Source organism: Panthera tigris, chromosome C2 (genome assembly GCF_018350195.1).
Source record: "Panthera tigris isolate Pti1 chromosome C2, P.tigris_Pti1_mat1.1, whole genome shotgun sequence".
NCBI classification, from domain to species: Eukaryota; Metazoa; Chordata; class Mammalia; order Carnivora; family Felidae; genus Panthera; species Panthera tigris.
The window spans coordinates 72,424,106-72,444,983 of record NC_056668.1 but is presented as its reverse complement, the minus strand read 5'-3'; the positions used below and the strand labels follow the sequence as shown (position 1 = coordinate 72,444,983).

The 20,878-nt window shown below is 44.2% G+C and overlaps 1 protein-coding gene across 1 annotated transcript in view; it reads left to right on the top strand.

The window, feature by feature from the left end:
• The first annotated feature begins 2,477 nt into the window (after positions 1-2,477).
• The window catches only part of BDH1 (3-hydroxybutyrate dehydrogenase 1), a 30,536-nt gene continuing 12,135 nt past the window's right edge, over positions 2,478-20,878 (top strand). The window contains exons 1-3 of the mRNA XM_015541514.2: positions 2,478-2,626; positions 9,647-9,719; positions 10,340-10,450. Coding sequence (XP_015397000.2) covers positions 2,544-2,626; positions 9,647-9,719; positions 10,340-10,450 — 267 coding nt within the window. The 5' untranslated portion in view covers positions 2,478-2,543. The remainder of the gene's footprint in view (positions 2,627-9,646; positions 9,720-10,339; positions 10,451-20,878) is intronic.

The window sequence follows — 20,878 nt, the reverse complement described above, 5'->3', positions numbered from 1 at the left end:
ATAGCACTGTGTTTGGGTGAAAAAAGCAACTTGTTTAAGAAACTTAAAAAAGAGGGGCACCTGGATGACTTAGTCGGTGAAGTGTCTGACTTCGGCTCAGGTTACGATCTCACAGCTCGTGAGTTCGAGCCCTGTCTTGGGCTCTGTGCTGACAGCTCGGAGCCTGGAGCCTGCTTCGGATTCTGTGTCTCCCTCTCCCTCAACCCCTCCCCCGCTCACACTTCATCTCTCTTCTTTTGAAAATAAAGATTAAAAAAAAAAAACTTAAAAAAGAAGAGATCTAAAATTCTACCATTCTGTGTGTAAGAGACTACATTGTGACTAGTGCCTTATTCAAGGGGCTGAGTTTTCACGTTCTTTAAGCTATTTTTGACTCCAATCCTTTTCCATATTGCTGACTCGAGGGAAAATAAAATTGAAAGCAGCCCTCTGTTTGGAGATAATATTGAAGTCGTCTCTACCACAGGCACTGAGCAGAAGGCATGGAAGTGTTTTAATTATAGACAACTGGATTTGGAGTCACCCAGTGGTGGTGACCTCAGACTCTAGTCCTGACGGGAGAGGTGGAGATGTGTGTGCTCAGCCAGCTCAGCCACTTGGGTGGGGGAGGGAGGCACCCAGGTAAAGAATATGAGCCACATGGGCTTGTGCCTTCTATGAAGGGCTAGTTTGGGCTCCATTTTGCTGTTGCCTGCCAAGTACTTGCCATGGAATCTGCTTTTGGGCTACAGGCTGACCTTCTACACACAGCTCATCCCCACTCAGCAGAGACTCACCGAGTGCCTCCTTTGTGCCAGGCTTCTTTGAGGCATGAGGGAGTCAGTGGTGAACAAAACGGACAAGGCCCCTCGTCCCACTGAAGAGGATAAAGTAAAGAAACAGGTGATTTTGGATTAAAGAGTGATCTTACAGAGAGCAACCTCTGTGTACTGCATAGGGGATCACAAACAGCCTCTCTGATGTCCCAAGGGTCAGAAGGACTCAGCCATCTAGAGTGAGGGAGGAGCAAAGGCCAGGGTCCTGAGGCAGGAAGGAGCTTGGCACACATGAGAAACTTTCAGAAGGCCAGTGTGGCTACAGAGCAGTGAGCAGAGGGGAGGGTGGTACCAGACAAGGTTGGGAAGGGAGGCAGAGGCCTACTCCAACAGGCATGGAGAAGCTTTTAGGCAAAGGAGTCACATAACTTGACTGTGTTACAAAGATCTTTCTGGCTGCAGTGCTGAGAATAGAGTGCGGTGAGCAGGGGCCAGAGTGGGAGCAAGAGTCTGCTGCAGTGTCCGGGAAAGATCACACAAGCCAAGGGATCCCTACGTGTTTTCTATTCTCGAGGGTTAAGCAGATTAGATACCTCTACCTGCTGTGGCAGTGAACAGCGCAGTGGCTGGCCAGGTAGTGAATTTATTACAGACCTAGTGACCCAGGTGGCTGGTACTCAGGTTTGGGTGGCAGCAAAAGGGCAGGGAGGAGCTGCCTCCTAGGCAGAACCTCATTCCTGATAAGAATGGTCTAACCCCAGGCAGGTGTGCAAAGGAGGGGCTAGAGAGGTTCACCAGGAAAAGACCCACAGCTCCTCCAGCTGTCGTTGCCTTGCTCAGCTCCCTCCTAGCCTCCCTTCCTTCCTTTGGGCCAGGAGGGCTCACTGTTAGCCAGAACGGGAGGGCAACTAATGCACACACCAGTCAACTGTTAATAACGCACAACTGGTCATGATGTGCATGACGTGCGTATGATGTTTTGTCGACGAGTAGTCTTAAGGTGACACCACGTGGTACATGGCCTTGTTGCAATAAGGTTGATTTGACTTCAGAAGAAGGTGGTGGGAGAGACTGGGTGTGCATGTGTTTTAATTTAGGTCGATGGAAGTGTGTCTCATTTTCTAGCTCCAGTCTCCATGCGCTGAGAGCTACTGACGAATTGAGGCTCAGAGCCAGACCCTGTTTTTGGTGGGGTGGGGGAGAGAGGTGGAGAGTTGAGTCCGGTGATACGTGCCATGGGCTGGAAGAGCTGCCTGTGGAAGCACGGGACCAAACAGAGTGCAGGCTGGTGTCCTGAGTCACCACAGATTGGTGATCTGCAGGTTGTGGGGAACACAGACATGAGAATGGGACTCATGGAGTTGGAATCCCCAAGGGGGTAGGTCCCCAGGTCCTTCCTGCGGTTGCTACTTAGCTTGGTTTTAGGATCACTGGCCTGGTCCATCTTTCTCATGTTACAAATGGGTGATGGCTTGCCCAGGGTTGCCCAAGGAGTTGGTGGCACAGCCGGAACCAGAACCAGAACCCAGCCTCCTGACTCTTTCTATCCTATGAAGCTGCAGCTTGATGTAGGCGGTGCAGGAGGACACTGTCTGGTGCCATGAGCAGACCTGGGCCAGACAGACAGGTCCAGTTGGGACTCTCACAACCTGGAGTGAAAATGGCCACTCCCGTCTAAGCCCCTGAAAGGTAAACGCGGGAAGGCAACAAGGCAATGCTGAGTATACATTTTGCATTTCAGAACCCCCCCCCGGGAGGAGGCTGACCATTCTACCTCTTGTGGCCATAATGCTGACTGCCCGCCTCTTCAGACCCCTGTCACAGCTCCCAGGGAAAACCCTGAGTTTGTGTGATAGAGAAAAGGGAACAAGGTAAGAAACTAAAAGATGGAGGTGCCCTCGAGGGTCACACCTTCTAGGCGAAACAGAGCTCTTCACACACGGATGATGCAGGAGGTGTTAAGGCCTGACCCTCAAAGATGTCTGCCAGCCCCTGCTCTCTACCAGCAAAGGAAACCCAAAGGTGCCTGCAACAGACAAAGACTTTCACAGGGCACAGAAGAATATCTTTCAACACTGCTTTATTCTCTTCAACTTTTTATTTTGAAATAACTACCCTTATACAAAGGTTGCAAAATTAGTACAAAGGGTTCCTGTGTCTTTCACCTAACTTCCCTTGCATTGTGCAATCAGCAAAACCAGGAAATTACCACTGATGTGATATGATGGACTGATCTAGAGACCTGATTCAAATTTTACCAAATAGCCTACAAACGGACCTTTTCCTGGTTCCAGGTACAAACCAGGGTCCCACAGTGCATTTAGTTGTCATGTCTCCTCAGTCTCTTCCTACTGGGGATAGTTCCTGAGTTTTTGTTGTTCATGACCTTGACACTTTGGAATAATGCCTGTCAGTTTGCGTTTGTGTGATGTTTTGTCATATTTACACTCAGATCTGTATGTCTGGAAGAGTCCTACCTAAATGAGGTGATGCCCCTCTTGGAACATAGAATGTTCTATGTCTATGAAGACATAGAACGTTGATGTGTCCCAATACTTTGATCTCCTGGATAATTGCTCTTTTTAAATCTCACACATGGAACCAGTTAACTAAAATGTCCTGAGGCTTCACTGAACTGTTTGTGTGATTTAGAGAAAGCATTAAGTACAAATTAAACAAGCAGCTCTTCTTTGAGAACTTCTGGAATTGCCTTTTCCAAGGGGGTTCAGAGTGCTCTGTTACCTCATTTTTGTCTTTTGCAGCACAGAGGCAAGGAAAAAATAATACGTTCTGTTCCTTTATATTTGAAAGGAGAGAAATTAGGTGTCAGGTTAAATTCAAAGTCTCAGCAGCTAGAAAATTGATGGATATTTTCTATACTGATTAATATGTCTGTCTAGAAGAACATGCATTTAGGCTTTTAGCACCATTTTCTTAAAGGCATTTCCTTGGGCTACAGAAGCTTGGTTGGAGATGGGCTTCAACTAGCAGAAGACCTCATATAAGAAGAGTATAGGGGCATCTGGGTGGCACAGTTGGCTGAGCATCTGCCTCTTGATTTCGGCCCAGGTCATGATCCCAGGGTCGTAGGATTGAGCCCCACGTTGCACTTCATGCCGAGTGTGGAGCCTGCTTAAGAGTCTCTCTTGCTCCCTCTGCCCCTTCCCCTGCTCATGCACACGTGCTGTCTCTGAAAGAAGGAGGAGGAGGAGGAGGAGGAGAAGGAGGAGGAGGAAGAGGAGGAGGAGGAAGAAGGGGGGGAGGAGAAGGAGGAGGAGGAGTATAAAATGGCCCTTCCCACAAAGGCAGCATCCCATTGAAGAGAGAATGGAGCCTGGCTCTTTTGAAGGACAATGACCTGATGACCTGCCCTGCCCCAGGAGAGGTGACTTACTGGTGCGTTCCCCACCTCCTGGACACCACCTCCTGGATCCTGGTTATACATACCGGTTGGCTTAACTCCAGTGCTCAGCACTGCCTGCCTGGGCATGATGTGTAATACTCCAGGATAGCCTGACCCAGGCAGAGTGGAGAAGGGCTTCTTTATCCTTTCCAGCCTTGGCTCACGTTAGATTCTTTTGGCAGTCACATCACTTGTGATTCATGGTTGAGCGGACTACTATGTTTTCACATATGCTGCTGTGTGAGGCCATATTTCTCCCAAGCTGCATTGTGTCCCTGACATTTGTCCCTCCTAGACTCCATCTTGTTATGATCAGCCTGTCAAATCACTTAGTCATGACTCCTCTCAGCAGAAAGCTGGGTTACCGGTCATTGTGGCTGATTCATGATGGAGGAACAAAAGGGATAGAGACACAGACTGGTAAGATGGAAAAGAAGCCAGGATTAATGCCCTGGCCAGCATGGGGTGGCATCTCAAATGTGGCCTGGCAAGTTCCCAGATGACAGTGCTCTGGGGACCAGGGGCTTCTCCCACAGGCCCTCGGGGAAGTTCCTGCCCCATCTAATGGCACTGGTAGGTTAGGACAGCAGCCAGCCAGCTCTTCTCCTCTGAATCTGGCTGCTACCTCTTTGGGATTCTACCCCTCAGAAAGTTTACTGACTGTCCCGAGTTGAACTAGAACCGCCTGTGAGACTGGCATAGCTGATGGAGTAAGGGGTTTGGGTGACCCTCAGTTTGCTGCCGCCCCTTCCTGCTGAATCAGAAGGTCAATGGGAGGGGCCTGGGAGTCTGCATTGTAACAAGCTCCCCAGGTGCTTGTCAACTAAAGTTAGAGAATTGAGGTGTTAAGGCCTTTCCAGGCCCAAGAACCCTCAAATTGAGCAGTAGCCCCAAGCTAGGGACCCACAGCAGCTATAGGAGCCTCCCAGTGAGAGAATAGGAGCAGGACGAGGCGATCCCAGCAATGGCCAAGGGGGAAAGGTGAGAAGCCACGCAGTCCCCAGGAGGGTACCCTCATGTTGCTGGAGCTTCCGCATGCTAATCTTGGCCCCACTCCCCCACCTTGTCAAGGTTGTGCCTCTTGGGAGGTGAGTGTGGAGGGATGGAGCCTTGTGCTGGGTAGAGAAGAAGAAATACACCACTGACAGCTGGGTCTGGGCAGTACAGCCTGCTACAGTACACCCAGAGAGAGTCAAGTCTGGGTCCGAATATATTTGAGAATGGGGAAGTAGATGAGAAAAAATCTGGCGGCAAGTCCGTTTGAAATAAGTTCTTTCTTCTGCTGTGACCTTTCTGTTACTTCTCAAAGTATCAAGTAGTACAAAGGAACTTGCAGGGGGAGGAACACATATAATCTGGTCCAGACGGACACCTTGTTCTTTTTTTGCAGATTAACCTCTGGGGTCTTGGAAAAACAGCGATTCTCTTTGGATAAAATCATTTAACTACCTTTGAACATTCTAACTGTACCATTCTGCTCACGAGACCAGCATGTACTAGGATTTAAAGTCCAAAGAGACTCTTCTATGACAGTTCAAACGGACAGGAGTTTACTCTGGCAGATTTTCTACTGGACCCTCGTTTCTGGCTAGTGAACCCATTGTTCTTGAAGAATGTTGGATAACACATTTTTATGAATATCTAAAAAAACTTTGTTTTGAGTAGATAATATATTAACAGAGTACAAAATTCAAATGGTAGAAAAACAGTACAAGTCTATCTCCTACCTTCTCTCCCCTGTTACCAGCTGCTCACTTGCCTCCACCACCTCCATTTATCATTTCTGGTTTAATATTCGTTTAAAAACTAACTGCATTTCTCCTTCTGGAAAGATGGAGTAGATGTACTTTTCTCTATTGGCTTCTAAAAGGTACGACTAAACCCCCCGGGTATTATGTAAAGCAAGCATAGCAAGATTCTAGAAGATGGAGAGAAGAAGGCAGATCAGCTAGGGACCTCGGGGACTAAGAAACAACACAGTGATGAGCTCTCTAGGTTTTCTTTCCCCTTCATCTATCCCACACTTGGAGCTGAAGAGGCTGGTGACCCAAAAATGCCAGTCAGCCTAGGCACAAAAAGCCCCAGCAAAAGCTTGCTCTCTTTAGCCAAAAGACCAGCCTAGCAAGACAGAAAACTGTGGACAATAATTACTGCGCTCTAGGCAGCCACCACAGAAAAAAGCTGTGGCCTCCCCCAGATGGTGAGGTGTTGAACCTGCACCTCCACCTTCACCAGGCTGTAGTGAGGTACTGCACTCCCTCCATCAGGGGTAGTGTCAGAGAAAGCCAACGAGGGGCCAGGACTTTTGTTCTCACCCAGCAGTAATCAGGCATCCTGCCTGTGTGGGTGGGAGTCAGGGAGAATCAGGACTTTGCCAACCTCTCAGCAGTAGTGAGACCACACTCCCGTGCATGTGGGGAGCAGTAGTGAGACATCCCGACCCCTCCCAGGCAGGGAATATGAGTGGAGACCTCGTAGGGAGCCGGAACTCAATCCCTACCCAGGGCAAACACTTTGCACTTTATGAAGGTAGTATTACCCTGATTCCAAACTCGATAAATACTGTACAGAAAAAGAGGGGATGCCTGGGTAGCTCAGTTGGTTGAGCATCTGACTCTTGATTTTGGCCGAGGTCATGATCTCAGAGTGTGTGAGATCGAGCCCTGCGTCGGGCTCCACACTGACAGTGCGGAGCCTGCTTGGGATTCTCTCTCTCTCCGCTCTCTCTGCCCCTCCCCCGTCCCTGTGTCTCTCAAAATAAATAAACATTAAAAAAAAAAAGAACCACAGACCAATATCCCTCATGCATACAGATGCAAAAATTCTTAAAATATTAGCAAATAGAATTCAGTAATACACAAAAATATAAATCATGAAAAAATAGGTTTCTTTCAGGAATCATGATAGCACACAAAATAAAAGAATATAAATAAAGTGTATTTTTATATCCTAGCAATGAACTGTGGATATCAAAATTTAAAACAATACCATTTAAAAAACTCAAAAAAATGAGCTACTGAAGCATAAATACAGTAACCATGTACAGGATTTTGTATGCAGGAAACTATACAGTGCTGATGAAAGAAATCAACGATCTAAATAAATCCCATACTATGTTCAGGGATCGAAGAACTCAAAAAAAGTAAAAATGTCAATTTCCCTCAAATTGATATACAAGCTTAGCACAATTTGTATAAAAATCCCGGCCAGATTTTTGTAGATAAGGATAAGATTGTTCTAGAAGTTGTACGAACAGGCAAGGAAAATAGGATAGCAAAAACAGTTTTGAAAAAGAAAAGATGGGAGCACATAGCTCAATGAAACAGAAGAGAGAATCCAGAAATAGACCCACCCAAATATGCCAAACTGATATTTGACAAAGGTGCAAAAGCAATGAAATGCAGAAAAGACAACATTTTCAAAAAATGGTTCTGGAGCAATTGGACATGCTTAGGCCAAAAAAAAAAAAAAAAAAAAATGCACTTTGACCTAAGTCTCACATTGTATACAAAAGTTAACTCAAAATGGATCATGGACTTAAAATGTAAAACACAAAACTATCACACTCTTAGAAAAAAAACAGGAGAAAATCTTTGGGTTCTGGGGTAGACAGAGTTCGAAACTTGACACCAAAAGCATTGCCCATAAAAGGAAAAATTGATGTCAGACCTCATCAAAATGAAACACGTTCCCTCTGCGAAAGAGCCTGTGAAGAGGATGAAGAGACAACTTCCAGGATAGGAGAAAATATTTGCATACTATATATGTGACAGAGAACTAGCATCTAAAACATGTAACAAACTCTCAAAACTCAATAGTGAGGGGCAGTTAGCTGGCTGAATCAGAGGAGCGTGCGACTCTTGATCTCGGGGTTGTGAGTTCAAGCCCCATGTTGGGTGTGGAGGTAACTTAAAAATAAAATCTTGGGGTGCCTGGGTGGCTCAGTCAGTCAAGCACTGACTTCAGCTCAGGTCATGATCTCACGGTTGGTGAGTTCAAGCCCTGTATCGGGCTCTGTGCTGACAGCCCAGAGCCTGGAGCCTGCTTCAGATTCTGTGTCTCCCTCTCTCTCTCTGCTCCCCCAACCCCAGCTTGTATTCTCTCTCTGTCTCTCAAAAATAAACGTTAAAAAATTTTTAATAAAAAAAATAAATAAAATCTTAAAAAAAAGAATATAGACAAAAGACATGAAGAGACATCTTACCAAAGAACATATACAGATGGCAAATAAGTACATGAAAAGATGTTCAACATCATTAGCCATTTGAGAAATGCAAATTAGAAACGGTGAGATTATCTTTTTTAGTCATCAGTATGGCTAAAATAAAAGTGGTGAGACCACCAAATGCTGGCGAGGATATGGAGAAACTGGATCACTCATCCGTTGCTGCTGTAACGTAGAAGGCTTCAGCCACTTTGCAAAACAGTGTGAAGGTTTCTTAAAAACTAAACATGCAACTACCATATGACCCAGCAATTGCTCTCCTGGGCATTTACCCAAGAGAAAAATAGATTTGCACAAAAACTTGTACAGGAATGTTCATAGCAGCTTTATTTGTAATAACTCCAAACTGGAAACATTCTGGATGCCCTTTAATAGTTGAATGGTTAGGGGCACTTGGCTGGGTCAGTCAGTAGAGCATGCAACTCTTGATCTCAGGGTGGTGATTTCCAGCCCCATGTTGGATGTGGAGCCTACTTAAAAACAAACAAAAATAGTTGAATGGTTAAACTGTGGTATACCCATGCCATGAAATACAATGTAGCAGTAAAAAAAGAATATTGATACATGCAACAATCTGGATGAATCTCCAGAGAATTATGTTCAGTGAAAAAAGCAATCCTAAAAGGTTATATATACTGTGTGACTCCATTTATATAACATTCTTGAAATGACAAAATTGTAGCGATGGAGAGCAGATTAGTGGTTAAAGAGGCTATGAGGTGGGAGAGAAGTGGGTGTGGCAATAAAAGGGTAACATGAGGGATCCTTGTGGTGATGGAAATCTTCTGTATTTTCACTGTATGTCAATATCCTGATTGTGATATTGTGCTATATAGTTTTGCAAAATGTTGCCATTGGGGGAAATTGGGTAAAGGGTTACAGGACATCTCTCTGTGTTATTTTTTAACTGCATATGAATCTACAATTATTTCAAAAACAAAAGTTTAATTGAAAAATAGCTATCAGGAAGCAGCGTAAAACCTAAGGGTTAAGACATTGAATTTGCAAAAGGCTTTGTTAACAAAGCTGTATCACTGGAGGACGATTCCATTCCTTACACAGTGGCAAGAATGGCCACTGCAAACTGCTGGCTTACTTTGTCCCAGCCTTGCAACCCCAGAGGAAAAAGGTCCTCTTCCTCACTAGTACCAGCAGATTGTCCTCAGGGGCTTGGAGTGGGGAGCAGTGGGGTGCTCACTGGTACCCAGGAACAGGGCCAGGTGTGACCACAGACTTTACTCATGGTTTCCTTCTCTCTTGCAGACGCATGCAGCTGCTTTACTCCGCCTCCCCTGTCCCTGTCAGCCTGCGCACTTACTCTGATGAGGTGAACCCGGTGAGTGGCAGCCCAGCTGAAAACCAGCCAGGTGGTCAGAGCCCTTCCCTTCCGACCCCCGGCCCCGGGCCACCCTCAGAGCAGGGCCTCAGTGCTTCTGAGACATCTGGAACCACTTTCCACTCTCTTAACTGCCCCCTTTACCCCCATCAAATCAAGTTAGGGGTTGAGTTTAGACTCTGGAATCTCTCATTCCTGGTTTCAGTTCCAGCTCTACCACTGACTAACTACCTTGGGTATTTAGAAAATATCTATTTCCTCACTTGCAACGTAGTATAATAATCATACAGTATGGAGTTACTATGGGGATTAAATAAGAAAAATGCATGCACAGTGCCTTGTGTATGGTAAGAAACGATCAATATACCATAATGATGGGGATGGTGGTGTTGGGGATTATAGATTAGGGAACTGATGCCAGAAAGGTTAGAACCTGGTCTGATTCTGAGTCTAAGCATTTCCCACTATACTATGGTGCTTCTCTAGAAAGCTAGAGGCGGGTGGGCAGGGCCAGGACTGGCTCACTCAGGAAGCACTAATCGTTACTGCCCAGAGGAGGCTTGATCACTATGCTCATAGGATCTTGGGTTCCTAATGTGGGGTATGACCTTCTAAAACAGGTTGGCAGCAAAGCTGTCCTGGTCACAGGCTGTGACTCGGGATTTGGGTTCTCGTTGGCCAAACATCTGCATTCAAGAGGCTTCCTTGTGTTTGCTGGCTGCTTGATGAAGGTAAGAGATGGGTCATCTTTGTCACCATTGTCCTTTACACATACTTATTGTTTTGTAGTGTTTTTAAAATTGTAGTAAAATATGCATAAAATTTACTGTCTTAACCACTTTTAAGTGTACTCTTCTTCAGTGGTATTAAATATATTCACATTGTTGTACAGAAATTACCCCCATCCATCCCCATAACACTTTTCATCTTGTAAAACTGAAACTCTATACCCAATAACAATAACTGTCCATCCCCGTTTCCCCACTCCGCCCCCTGGCAATCGTCATTACAATTTCTGTCTTTATGAATTTGGCTACTGTAAGTACCTCATATAAGTGGACTTTTACAGTATTTGTCTTTTGGCGACTGGCTTATTTCACCTGGCATAATGCCCTCAAAGTTTGTCCGTATTGTAGCATGTTACAGAATATCTTTCCTTTTTAAGGCTGAATAATATGCCATTGTATGTATGTGTCACATTTCGCTTATCCATTCGTCTGCTGTTGAACACTTACTTGTGTTGCTTCCAAGTTTTAGCTATTGTGAACATGGGTGTACACATGTCTCTTTGAGACCCTGCTTTCAATTCTTGTCCGTGTATACCAGAAGTAGAATTGCTAGACCATATGGTAGTTCTATTTATTTTTAAGTGTTTATTTACGTATGAGGGAGAGAAAAAGAGAGAGAGCAGGGGAGGGGCAGAGAGAGAGGGAGACAGAGGATCCGAACTAGGCTCTGTGCTGAAAGCAGCCTGGTGTGGGGCTCAACCTCAGGAACCGTGAGATCATGACCTGAGCCCCAGCTGGATGCTTAACTGACAGAGCTACCCGGGCGCCCCATATGGTAGTTCTATTGTTAAGTGAGGAAGTTCCATTTTAAATGAACTGCTTTCCACAGTGGCTACACTATTTTACGTTCTCACCAATGGTGTACAACAGTTCCAATTTTTCCACAGCCTCACTGATATTTGTTTTCTGTTGCTGATGTTTTATAGTGGCCACCTTAATGCCTGTGAGGTGATATCTCATTGTAGTTTCGATTTGCATTTCCCTGATGAGCCTCTTTTCATGTGTTTATTGGCCATTCATTATCTTCTGTGGAGAAATGTCTATTCCAGTCCTTCACCCGGTTTTAAACTGGGTCATTTATTTTTTGTTACTGTTGAATTTTAGGACTTACATATTCTAGATATTGAATCCTTATCATATAAATGATTTACAAATATTGTCTCCTATTCTGTGAGTTGTTTTTTTACTCCATGGGTAGTGTCTCTTAATATACATGATTAAAAAATTTTTATGCCAATTTTTTCTTCTGTTACCTGTGCCTTTGATGTCATATCCAAGAAATCATAGCCAAACCCAAAGTTAGGGTGGTTTTGTCTTGTTTTTCTCTAAGCCTTTTACTTTGGTGGGGGGGGTGTTACATTTAGATCTTTGGTCTATTTTGAATTAATTTTTGTATATGGTATTAGATAAGGATCCAACTTATTTCTTTTGCATGTGCATTTCCAGTTTTCCAGCACCATTTGTTGAAAATACCATTTTTTTTTTCATTGAATGGTCTTGGCACCCTTGCAAAAGTCATTTGACCGTACACGTGAAGATTTCTTTCTGGGCTCTTTCTTCTATTCTGTTGTTTCATATGTCTGTCTTTATGCCAGTACTAGACTGTTTTGACTAATGTAGCTTTGTAGTAAGTTTTGACATCAGTAAGTCTGTATCATCCAGTTTTGTTCTTCTTTTTCAAGATTGTTTTAGCTTTTTGGGGTCCCTTGAGACTTCATGTGAATTTTAAGTTGTGTTTTTCTGCAAAAAACATCACTAAGATTTTTACAGGTATTGGATTAAATCTGGAGATTGCTTTCGGTAGTATCTACAGTTTAACAATATTAAGTCTTCTGATCCATGAATGTGGGATGCGTTTCCATTTATTTATACCTTCTTTAGTTTCTTTCAGAAATGTTTCACAGTTTTCGTTGTCCAAATCTCTCACCTCCTTGGTTAAGTTAATTCCTAAATATGTTATTCTTTTTGATGCTGTTGTAAATGGAATTGTTTTTGTGATTTCCTTTTCAGATCGTTCATTGTGTACAGAAATGCAACTGATTTTTGTGTGTTGACTTTGTATCCTGCTACTTTGCTAAATTCGTTTTTTAGGGGCGCCTGGGTGGCTCAGTTGGTTAAGCGGCCGACTTAGGCTCAGGTCACGATCTCACAGCCCGTGAGTTCGAGCCCCGCGTCGGGCTCTGGGCTGACAGCTCAGAGCCTGGAGCCTGTTTCAGATTCTGTGTCTCCCTCTCTCTGACCCTCCTCCGTTCATGCTCTGTCTCTCTCTGTCTCAAAAATAAATAAACGTTAAAAAAAAAAATTCGTTTTTTAGTTCCAGTAAGTTCTTCAGGGAATCTATAGGGTTTTCTATGTATAAGACCATGTTATCTGAAAACAATTTTACTTCTTCCTTTCCAACTTGGATGCCTTTCATTTCTTTGACAGACTCCAGAGTTCCAAAATAGTTACTTCAGACAGATTCTGCCAGTACACTTGTCTGGGGCAGGGGGGCGGGGAGAGATTCCTGGTGCTTCCTACTCTACCATCTTCCCAGAATCCTCCTTCAAGCTGAATATTTCATACCAGTACTATGGGCCAAGATTTGTAGTTGTTTTTTAATTGCTTTCCTAACAACTGGTTCATCTGTTGCTTAAAACAGACCATACCTTTTCTATTCACTTCATTCTCACTTGTTCTTCATGGCTTTGTTCATTCATTCATTTATTCATTCATTTGCCAAATGCCAATGATGTGCCTGACACCTTGATAGGTTCTCTAGAGGAATAAGACCTGGTCCCTGCATCTGAGGAGCTCACTGTCCAGTGGTAAGGGGACAGCCATGCACAGACACAGCTGGAAGAGTTAGAGCAAAGAGGGCTCTCAGGGTTGTGCAAAGAGTGTTTCATGAGATTGCATGGAAGGAAGGGATTGATTCTGGCATCACGGCAGAGGTGACATTTGTTCTGGGCTATGGAGAATGAATAATGCTGTCCCAGGTGGAGACTGGGAGTTCTGGATAGAAACTGAGGATCCTTTGAAATTCCTCAAGTGGAATTTGGGGGCGTATGAAGGGAAGCATTGGGACATGAAGCTGCAAAAGTAATCAGGGACAGTTCTCCTGATTTGTAAAGTTGTACAACCTCATCACAATCCACTTTTAGAACATTTCCATCACTTAGACATTTCCCTCCTGTCCATTTTCACTTAATTCCCACACCTTTCTCTAGTCCTAGACAGCACTGATTTCTGTCTCTTTAGATTTGCCCTTTCTGGACTGCTCATGTATGGAATCATACAGTGCATGGGCTTTTATGCCAGGCTTCTTTCACTCAGCATAATGTTTTTGAGGTTCTCCTTGTTGTAGAATGTATCAGCAGTTTACTTCTTCTTATTGCTGGATAGTATTCTATTGTATGGATGTACCACATTAAAAAAAATTAATTCACTAGTTGATGGATATTTGGGTGGTATGTTTGGATTTTTTGGCCATTATGAATTATGCAGCTATAAACATTCATATACATCTCTCTGTGTAGAAATGTTTTTACCAGATTCCTTTTAACAGAATTTAGAAACCAACAGCTGTGCTCTTTGTCTCTCTCAGTGGACAGAACTAGAAGATGTATAAATAATCACACACACATATACATACATATGCACACACTGTATATATTTATAACTATCCCCTATCTACATTTCCTATAAATATCACACACACACACATGCACGCACACACACACATTCATGCACGTATAATTCATGAGGTTATACTGACCTTCTATTCCAGTTCAACACTACAGCATTCTTCTTTGCTTCCCTCATTCCATATTTCTTTTTTTTTAATTTTTAAAAATGTTTATCTATTTTTGAGAGAGAGAGAGCACGAGCAGGGAAGGGGCAGAGAGAGAGGGAGACACAGAATCTGAAGCAAGCTCCAGGCTCTGAGCTGTCAGCACAGAGCCCAGCTCAGGGCTCAAACCCATGAACCGTGAGATCATGACCTGAAGCAAAGTCGGATGCTTAACTGACTGAGCCACCCAGGTGCCCCCCATATTTCTGTCTTCCTTTTCCTGCAGTTTGAACATTGATCCCCAACTATATCAATATATTTACTCATTTGGTTAATACTATAATACACACACAATTGCTTCAGAATACTACATTCATACCATTACAAACAAAAACCTACTAAGTTGTGTCAGCTCAGTTCCTCCAAGAAGCAGATGCCGCCATAGGATAAGATGTGCAAGAGATTGATATGGGAAGTGCCTGTAATGGCTAAAGGGGAATAGGGCAGGAAAAGGCAGGAAAATCCTTTAGATTGTGGTGCCATTCTGTGAAAAACAGTGGGAAGGAAGGAGGGTTAGGTAGGCAGAATTTCTGACTGCGGTCCAGTCCGAGAGTCTCATTTGGGACGATTAGGCATCTCCAAGTAAAGTATACCAGGAATGGCCCAGTATTCCTGCCATGCTGGGCCACTGGCTGAGAGCAGCTCAGGCCAGCATGGCCGTGGCCATGGCATTCATGCTACAGTGGATCTGAAGATGAGGCAGCCAGAGACCTTCAGTCAACTGCTCCTGCAGCAGATTGTCTTGAAGGGAGGTCTACTGCAGTAGAGCTTAAGATTTCTTTGAAGTGTTTTTATGTATTAACTGTGTTTAGAAGTTAACGTGGACCAGGAAAAAAAAAAGTTACTTGGACAGCATCCAAGAAAACAGTCATAAAGAAATGATAAGAAATATAGCCAAAGATTTATCTATGAAGACCATAATCGAAGTACTATTTGTAATAATAAAAACTTGGGAATAACCTGAATGACCAACAACAGAGAAATCGGAAACTAAATGACAGTAGAGCCCTAATGGGAACTATTAGGATCTTCATTATAAATGAGTGAATGAGGGGCTCCTGGGTGGCTCAGCCGGTTAAGCATCCAACTTGGGCTCAGGTCATGATCTCGTGGTTCATGGGTTCAAGCCCCATGCCAGGCTCTGTGCTGACAGCTCAGAGCCTGGAACCTACTTTGGATTCTGTGTCTCCCTCTCTCTGCCCCTCCCCTGGTCATTCTCTCTCTCTCTCTCTCTCAAAGAAGGAATAAACATTAAAAAAAAAAATGAATGAATGTTACTTGGATTAATTTTTTATTTTCTTTGTCATTATTTTATTTTAAATACAGTTTGATTCATTTATTTGTATTTTGTTCCTTTCATTCTTGTTAATTTAATGTTGGAATATGTAAAACATTAAGGTTCTAACATCAAATTATATTAAAAATACATTCAAAGTAGTGTTAGTCTTCTACCTCCTATCTTTCCCACCCCATTCTTTCATTTTCCCCTTCCCACACAAATGTTTGTATCCTGCATGGACCTTTTTGAGTTTTTTTTTTTAGAAAAAAAACCTTTATAATATACCAGAAATCACTCCATGTGAGTTCACAGAGATCTTCCTAACTTTTTTTTTTTTAACAACATTGTAGTACTCCATTGTGTGGTTGGACCATAGTTTACCCCACCAATCTCCTATATATGAACATTTAGAATATTTTTCAATATCTTGCAATTGTAAATAATGCCACAATGAATAACTTCGTGCATGTGTATTTTTGTATTTGTTGGGGGTTTATCTTAGGGTAAATTCTTAGGAATGAGATTACCCGTATGTCAAGAGTTAATAAAATATGTCATCATTTTTTAAAGATATCTCCACATTTGTCATCATAGGGGCCGTGTAACTTTACATTCCCACCAGTAATGTATGAGAGGGTCTGTTTCCACACAATTTCACCAACAGTGTACTTGAAGTTTCTTTTATTTATTTTGAGAGAGAGAGAGAGAGAGTGCAAGCAAGGGAGGGGCAGAGAGAGAGGGATCCCGAACAGGCTCCTCACTGTCGGTGCAGAGCCCGACACGGGGCTCAAATCAGATCATGACCCCAGCCGAAATCAAGAATTGGACTCTCAACCAACTGAGCCACCCAGGCACCCCATGTACTTTAAGCTGTTGATTTTTGCCAATCTGATAGGTGAGAAATATATCCCAGTACAGTTTTAATTTGCATTTCTTCTGTTGTGAGTTCTGCCCTGGTATTTAAAGGCATGAGTGACCCAGAAGTTGCCATTTAGCAACCTTCACGCTCACTGTTGACCAGAACTTAGTCACATGGCCTTACCTAGCTGCTAGGGAGGCTGGGAAATGTAGTCCATATTCGGAGATAGTATGTACCCTGCTTAAAGTTAGGAGTTCTACTGCTATAGAAGAAGGGAAGAATGGGTATTTAGAATAATTTGCTGCCTCTTCTCAGTAGATGAGATATTTTTCTTTATTTTGAAGGCAGTAAGAATCCAGAGAAGGCATTTTTTTATAGTAGGTTTAATACTGTGAAAACAATACCTGTCCAATGTACATGTTCAATAAGATAAACAAACACAAATAATACAGTAATTTGCATGGCCATGGTTTGAACATATTTCGAAATCAGAGAGGGTTTCTGGACTTAAAGCTGTATTACAAAGCTGTAATCGTCAAGACAGTATGGTGCTGGCACAAATCAGAGAGGGTTTATTTGTCTTTTTAATTTTTCCTTCTTTTGAATTATGAAAGTAATACATATTTATAATAGATTCAAACCAGACAGAAGTGGATGATATAAAAAAGGCAAGTGTTTTTACTGCAGTCTCTTGCCCCAGAATAACTAAAACGTATGTGTGCACATTATTTGTGACTTTTGCTATTAAAATCAAAGCCACAGTGAATCGTCTTACACATATCTTTGCATGATTTTCATTAGTCATTCTTAGGAAAAATTTCTAGATATGAAAATATTGGGTAGAAAAAGGTGTACAGATTTTAGGTTTCATTCAAATCTGCCAAACTGCTGCCTCCAAAAGCCATACCAATGCCTACTCCCTGTGATAGTGCATGCAAAAACCTGTTTCAGAATGGATTTGGGGATGATGGGTGGGGCATATTTGGAGCTGGGTTCTCTGCATAACGTGGACCTGCTTCAACAGGTCCTGGCAGGAGCTGTGATGCCACAGAATGTTTTGTGCCTTTGAAGTTCCTTCTCCATGTCTTAAACACCTGTGCCATTATGGTGGCTTACCCAGTGACCCAGGGGCTGCACCCTGACTCCACATTGCAGGACAGAAGCTGCTGAGTGCTGAAGAGGAGCTTTTGAGAGAGAGTCATGACCTTGGATTCTAGTGCCGTATCAGCCACTAGCCCGGGACTAGGCACTTCCCCTCCCCGAGCCCCTTACTTGTAATAAGGGGGTTGGACTGGGTGCTCTTATTCCGTCCACCCCCACGGCAGTGATTCTGATATAGTGACTGGTATTTTCTTCAAAATACCAGACAAGGTCATTGCCAGATTATGTCTGTTGGAGCTACTTCTTGACTATTTTGATGTCATGGTCTGTCTTTTCTGGTCAAAAGCTAGAGGAGACAGAAGTCACTAGAGGTTTGAATTAATTATGCACAGCAGAAAGCAGTCAGGGCCACCAGAGACCAGGGATGAAGTGCTATAGGAATTGAAAACAGGAGGTCGGTCTTCCAGCCTGCTTCTGCGATGTTAAGCCACATGGTGGATTCTGACTACATCTGTGCCCAAACACTCCACATGCTCTTATCTCAGTCCCTGGGCCAACTCAAGGACTTGGCTCCAGAGATGTTTCTCCTCTCCTACATCATTAACTCCTCGCTCTCTACTGAATCATTTGGTTGCATGTGCATGCACACACATACACACACACACCCACTCTCTCTCTCTGACACAACCCCATATCCTGTGTCTGCTACTACCTTATTTCTCTGCATCCCCAGAGGGTTGTTTGTAATAGATATTTTCGCCTGTTTACTTCCCATTTTATTTCCAACCCATCTAGATTAGACTTTGGGCCCCACCACTCTGTTTATTTGTTCTTTCACCCGACAAATATTTATTGAGTACCTACTATGAGCTAACAATGTTCTCCTTTTGAGATACAGCATATACCAATTCAGGGAGGGTATGCTCCCTTGTGGAGCTTATGTGGAGGAGGGGAGATGCACAGGGAGATAGAGAAGACAAAAATGTAAATTGCTTTTCTATGGGATATTGAAGCTGTGGAGAAAAATAAAACAGGAAAGAAGATGGATGGTGAATTTGGTAGAGCGGGTGTTGAGTTTAAAGAGGGAAGAAAGTCCTTACCGAGAAAGTGACATTGGAAGGAGGTAAGGGGTAAGGGAGCAAGGCTTGCAGGTTTGAGGGGGAAGAAGGGATGGCCAAGCCAAAGCCCAAGCAGGGTGTGTGCCTGTGTGTATTAGACAACAGCAGGAGGCCTCTGTGGCTGCAGTGAGGGAGGGAGGGGGAGTGGTGTGAGGTGAAAATGGAATTGGGGGTGGATCTTGTATCAGAGAAGGGACAGATTGCCTCTCTCTGGGAGTGGGAGAAGGCTTGATAGGCCAAGGTGGCATCTCATTGCCATCTGGAAGGACAAACAGGAGTTCCTGTGATGGAGTTTGCATACTTAGACACTGTCAGTAGTTTGAGGTAGGTGAAGCCCAGAACCCTCCTGGAGGGAGAGGAGACCAGCTGGGAAAAGAAGGCAGGGAACCAGGAAGGCCCCTGGATGCCTCTGAACAGCTTTTATCAAGGATGCCGGCAGCCCTCATTTTGCTGGATCCATTGGCCACTTCTCGGATCGTATCATACTCAACCCATTAGCAGCTTTGACCTAACAAACCACTCTTGTTTGTTACACATTGTTTCTTGCCTTTTGGACACCTGCTCTCTTGGTTTTTCTTCCATTTCCCTTGCGAGCTGCTCTTGCTACCCATCCTGTGATTATTACAATGCCCCAGGCTTGCTCCTCTTCAGTGTTTCTAATATGTGCGTTAACTGCTCCCATTTAACATGCTGAGTGTCCTCACTCCTGCCTTGAGGTGCTAGAGAGTCTGTAAAACCTTCCTGCCACGATTAGTCCGTCACCTGCCTCAAGATGGTAATAAGTGGAGGTGGAAGAGGTGGAGAGGTTGGACAGAGTTGTTAATGTGCTGTGATATTTTCCTTCTGGTCTCCAGTAAAATGAGGTGGACTTCAAGAAAAGTACTAGGAAAAACAGACTCTTAACCATGGAGAACAAACTGATGGTTACCAGGGTGGGGAGTAGGGAGTGGGGCGGGGCTGGGGGTGGGGGGACAAGTGATGGGGATTCAGGAGTGCCCTTGTGATGACCAGCAGGTGATGTATGGAAGTGTTGAATCACTGTAATATACACCTGAAACTAGTAGAACATTGTATGTTAACTAATTGGAATTAAAATTAAAAAAAGCGGGGAGCCTGGGTGGCTCAGTCAGTTGAGTGTCCAACTTTGGCTCAGGTCATGATCTTATAGTTTGTGAGTTCAAGACCCACACTGGGCACAGAGCCCGCTTTGGATCCTCTGTCCCCCCTCTCTCTACTCCTCCCCGCTCACGGTCTCTCAAAAATAAACATTAAAAAAACAAAAACAAAAACAAACTTAAAAGCTACCTGGAGAGCTTACCATTTATGCTCTGGAGTCTGAGGCCACAGAATGGTACCTTATTATTTACCAACCGAAGTCTAGAGCCCCAATAATGAGGCCAGAGTGGCTCATCTGGAGGCAGAGCAAAGAACGCTGTACCAGGAAAGGGTCGTCCTTCTGCCCGGAAGGACACGCTTGCCTGGACCTGATGTGGACAAGGGGGAGGGCTCCCCCGAGTCATCATAAGGGTGCCCATCCAGTGAGACTCCTAGGAGCACCCATGTGGCCCCAGCCAAAGGGCTGCCTCACTGAAGCCGAGGCTGAGGGAGAAGAGGCACAGGAGATGTCCAGGGGAGGGATCCCTGCAGAACCCACAAAAGCACCCCAAGAAGGGAGGGCCAGCTCTTGTGCACCTGCTGTCCCAGGGCATGGACAGCAAGACAGCAGGAGTACCAGCCTCTGAAGACTACAGTCTTGCCCCCTAATTTGCCAGCCCCTGGATCCCACCCCAGAAAGGGTCAGAGATTAAGGCACAGGTGAGGCGGAGCTAGAAAACAGGGAGAAAGACAATCTTCACCCCTACCTGCATCCCGTGGGTTTTCTGCACTCCCTCAGGCCTGGGTCAGGGCAGGTTTTAAATTGGATACAAGTTTGAGGGTTTGGGTCTTCAAACCAGGCTGGGCACCCTAAGTCAAACAAAGAGGCTCTATTATCTGAGAGTGTGTGGAATCGCTACAAGAATTGCCTGAGATTTCATCCAGGGGTAGAAAGAGAGCTGACAGATGAATTTAAAGGGATAGTGAAAGGGGCACCTGGGTGGCTCAGTCGGTTAAGTGTCTGACTGTGGCTCAGGTCATGATCCCACGGTTGGTGAGTTCAAGCCCTGCGTTGGGCTCTATGCTG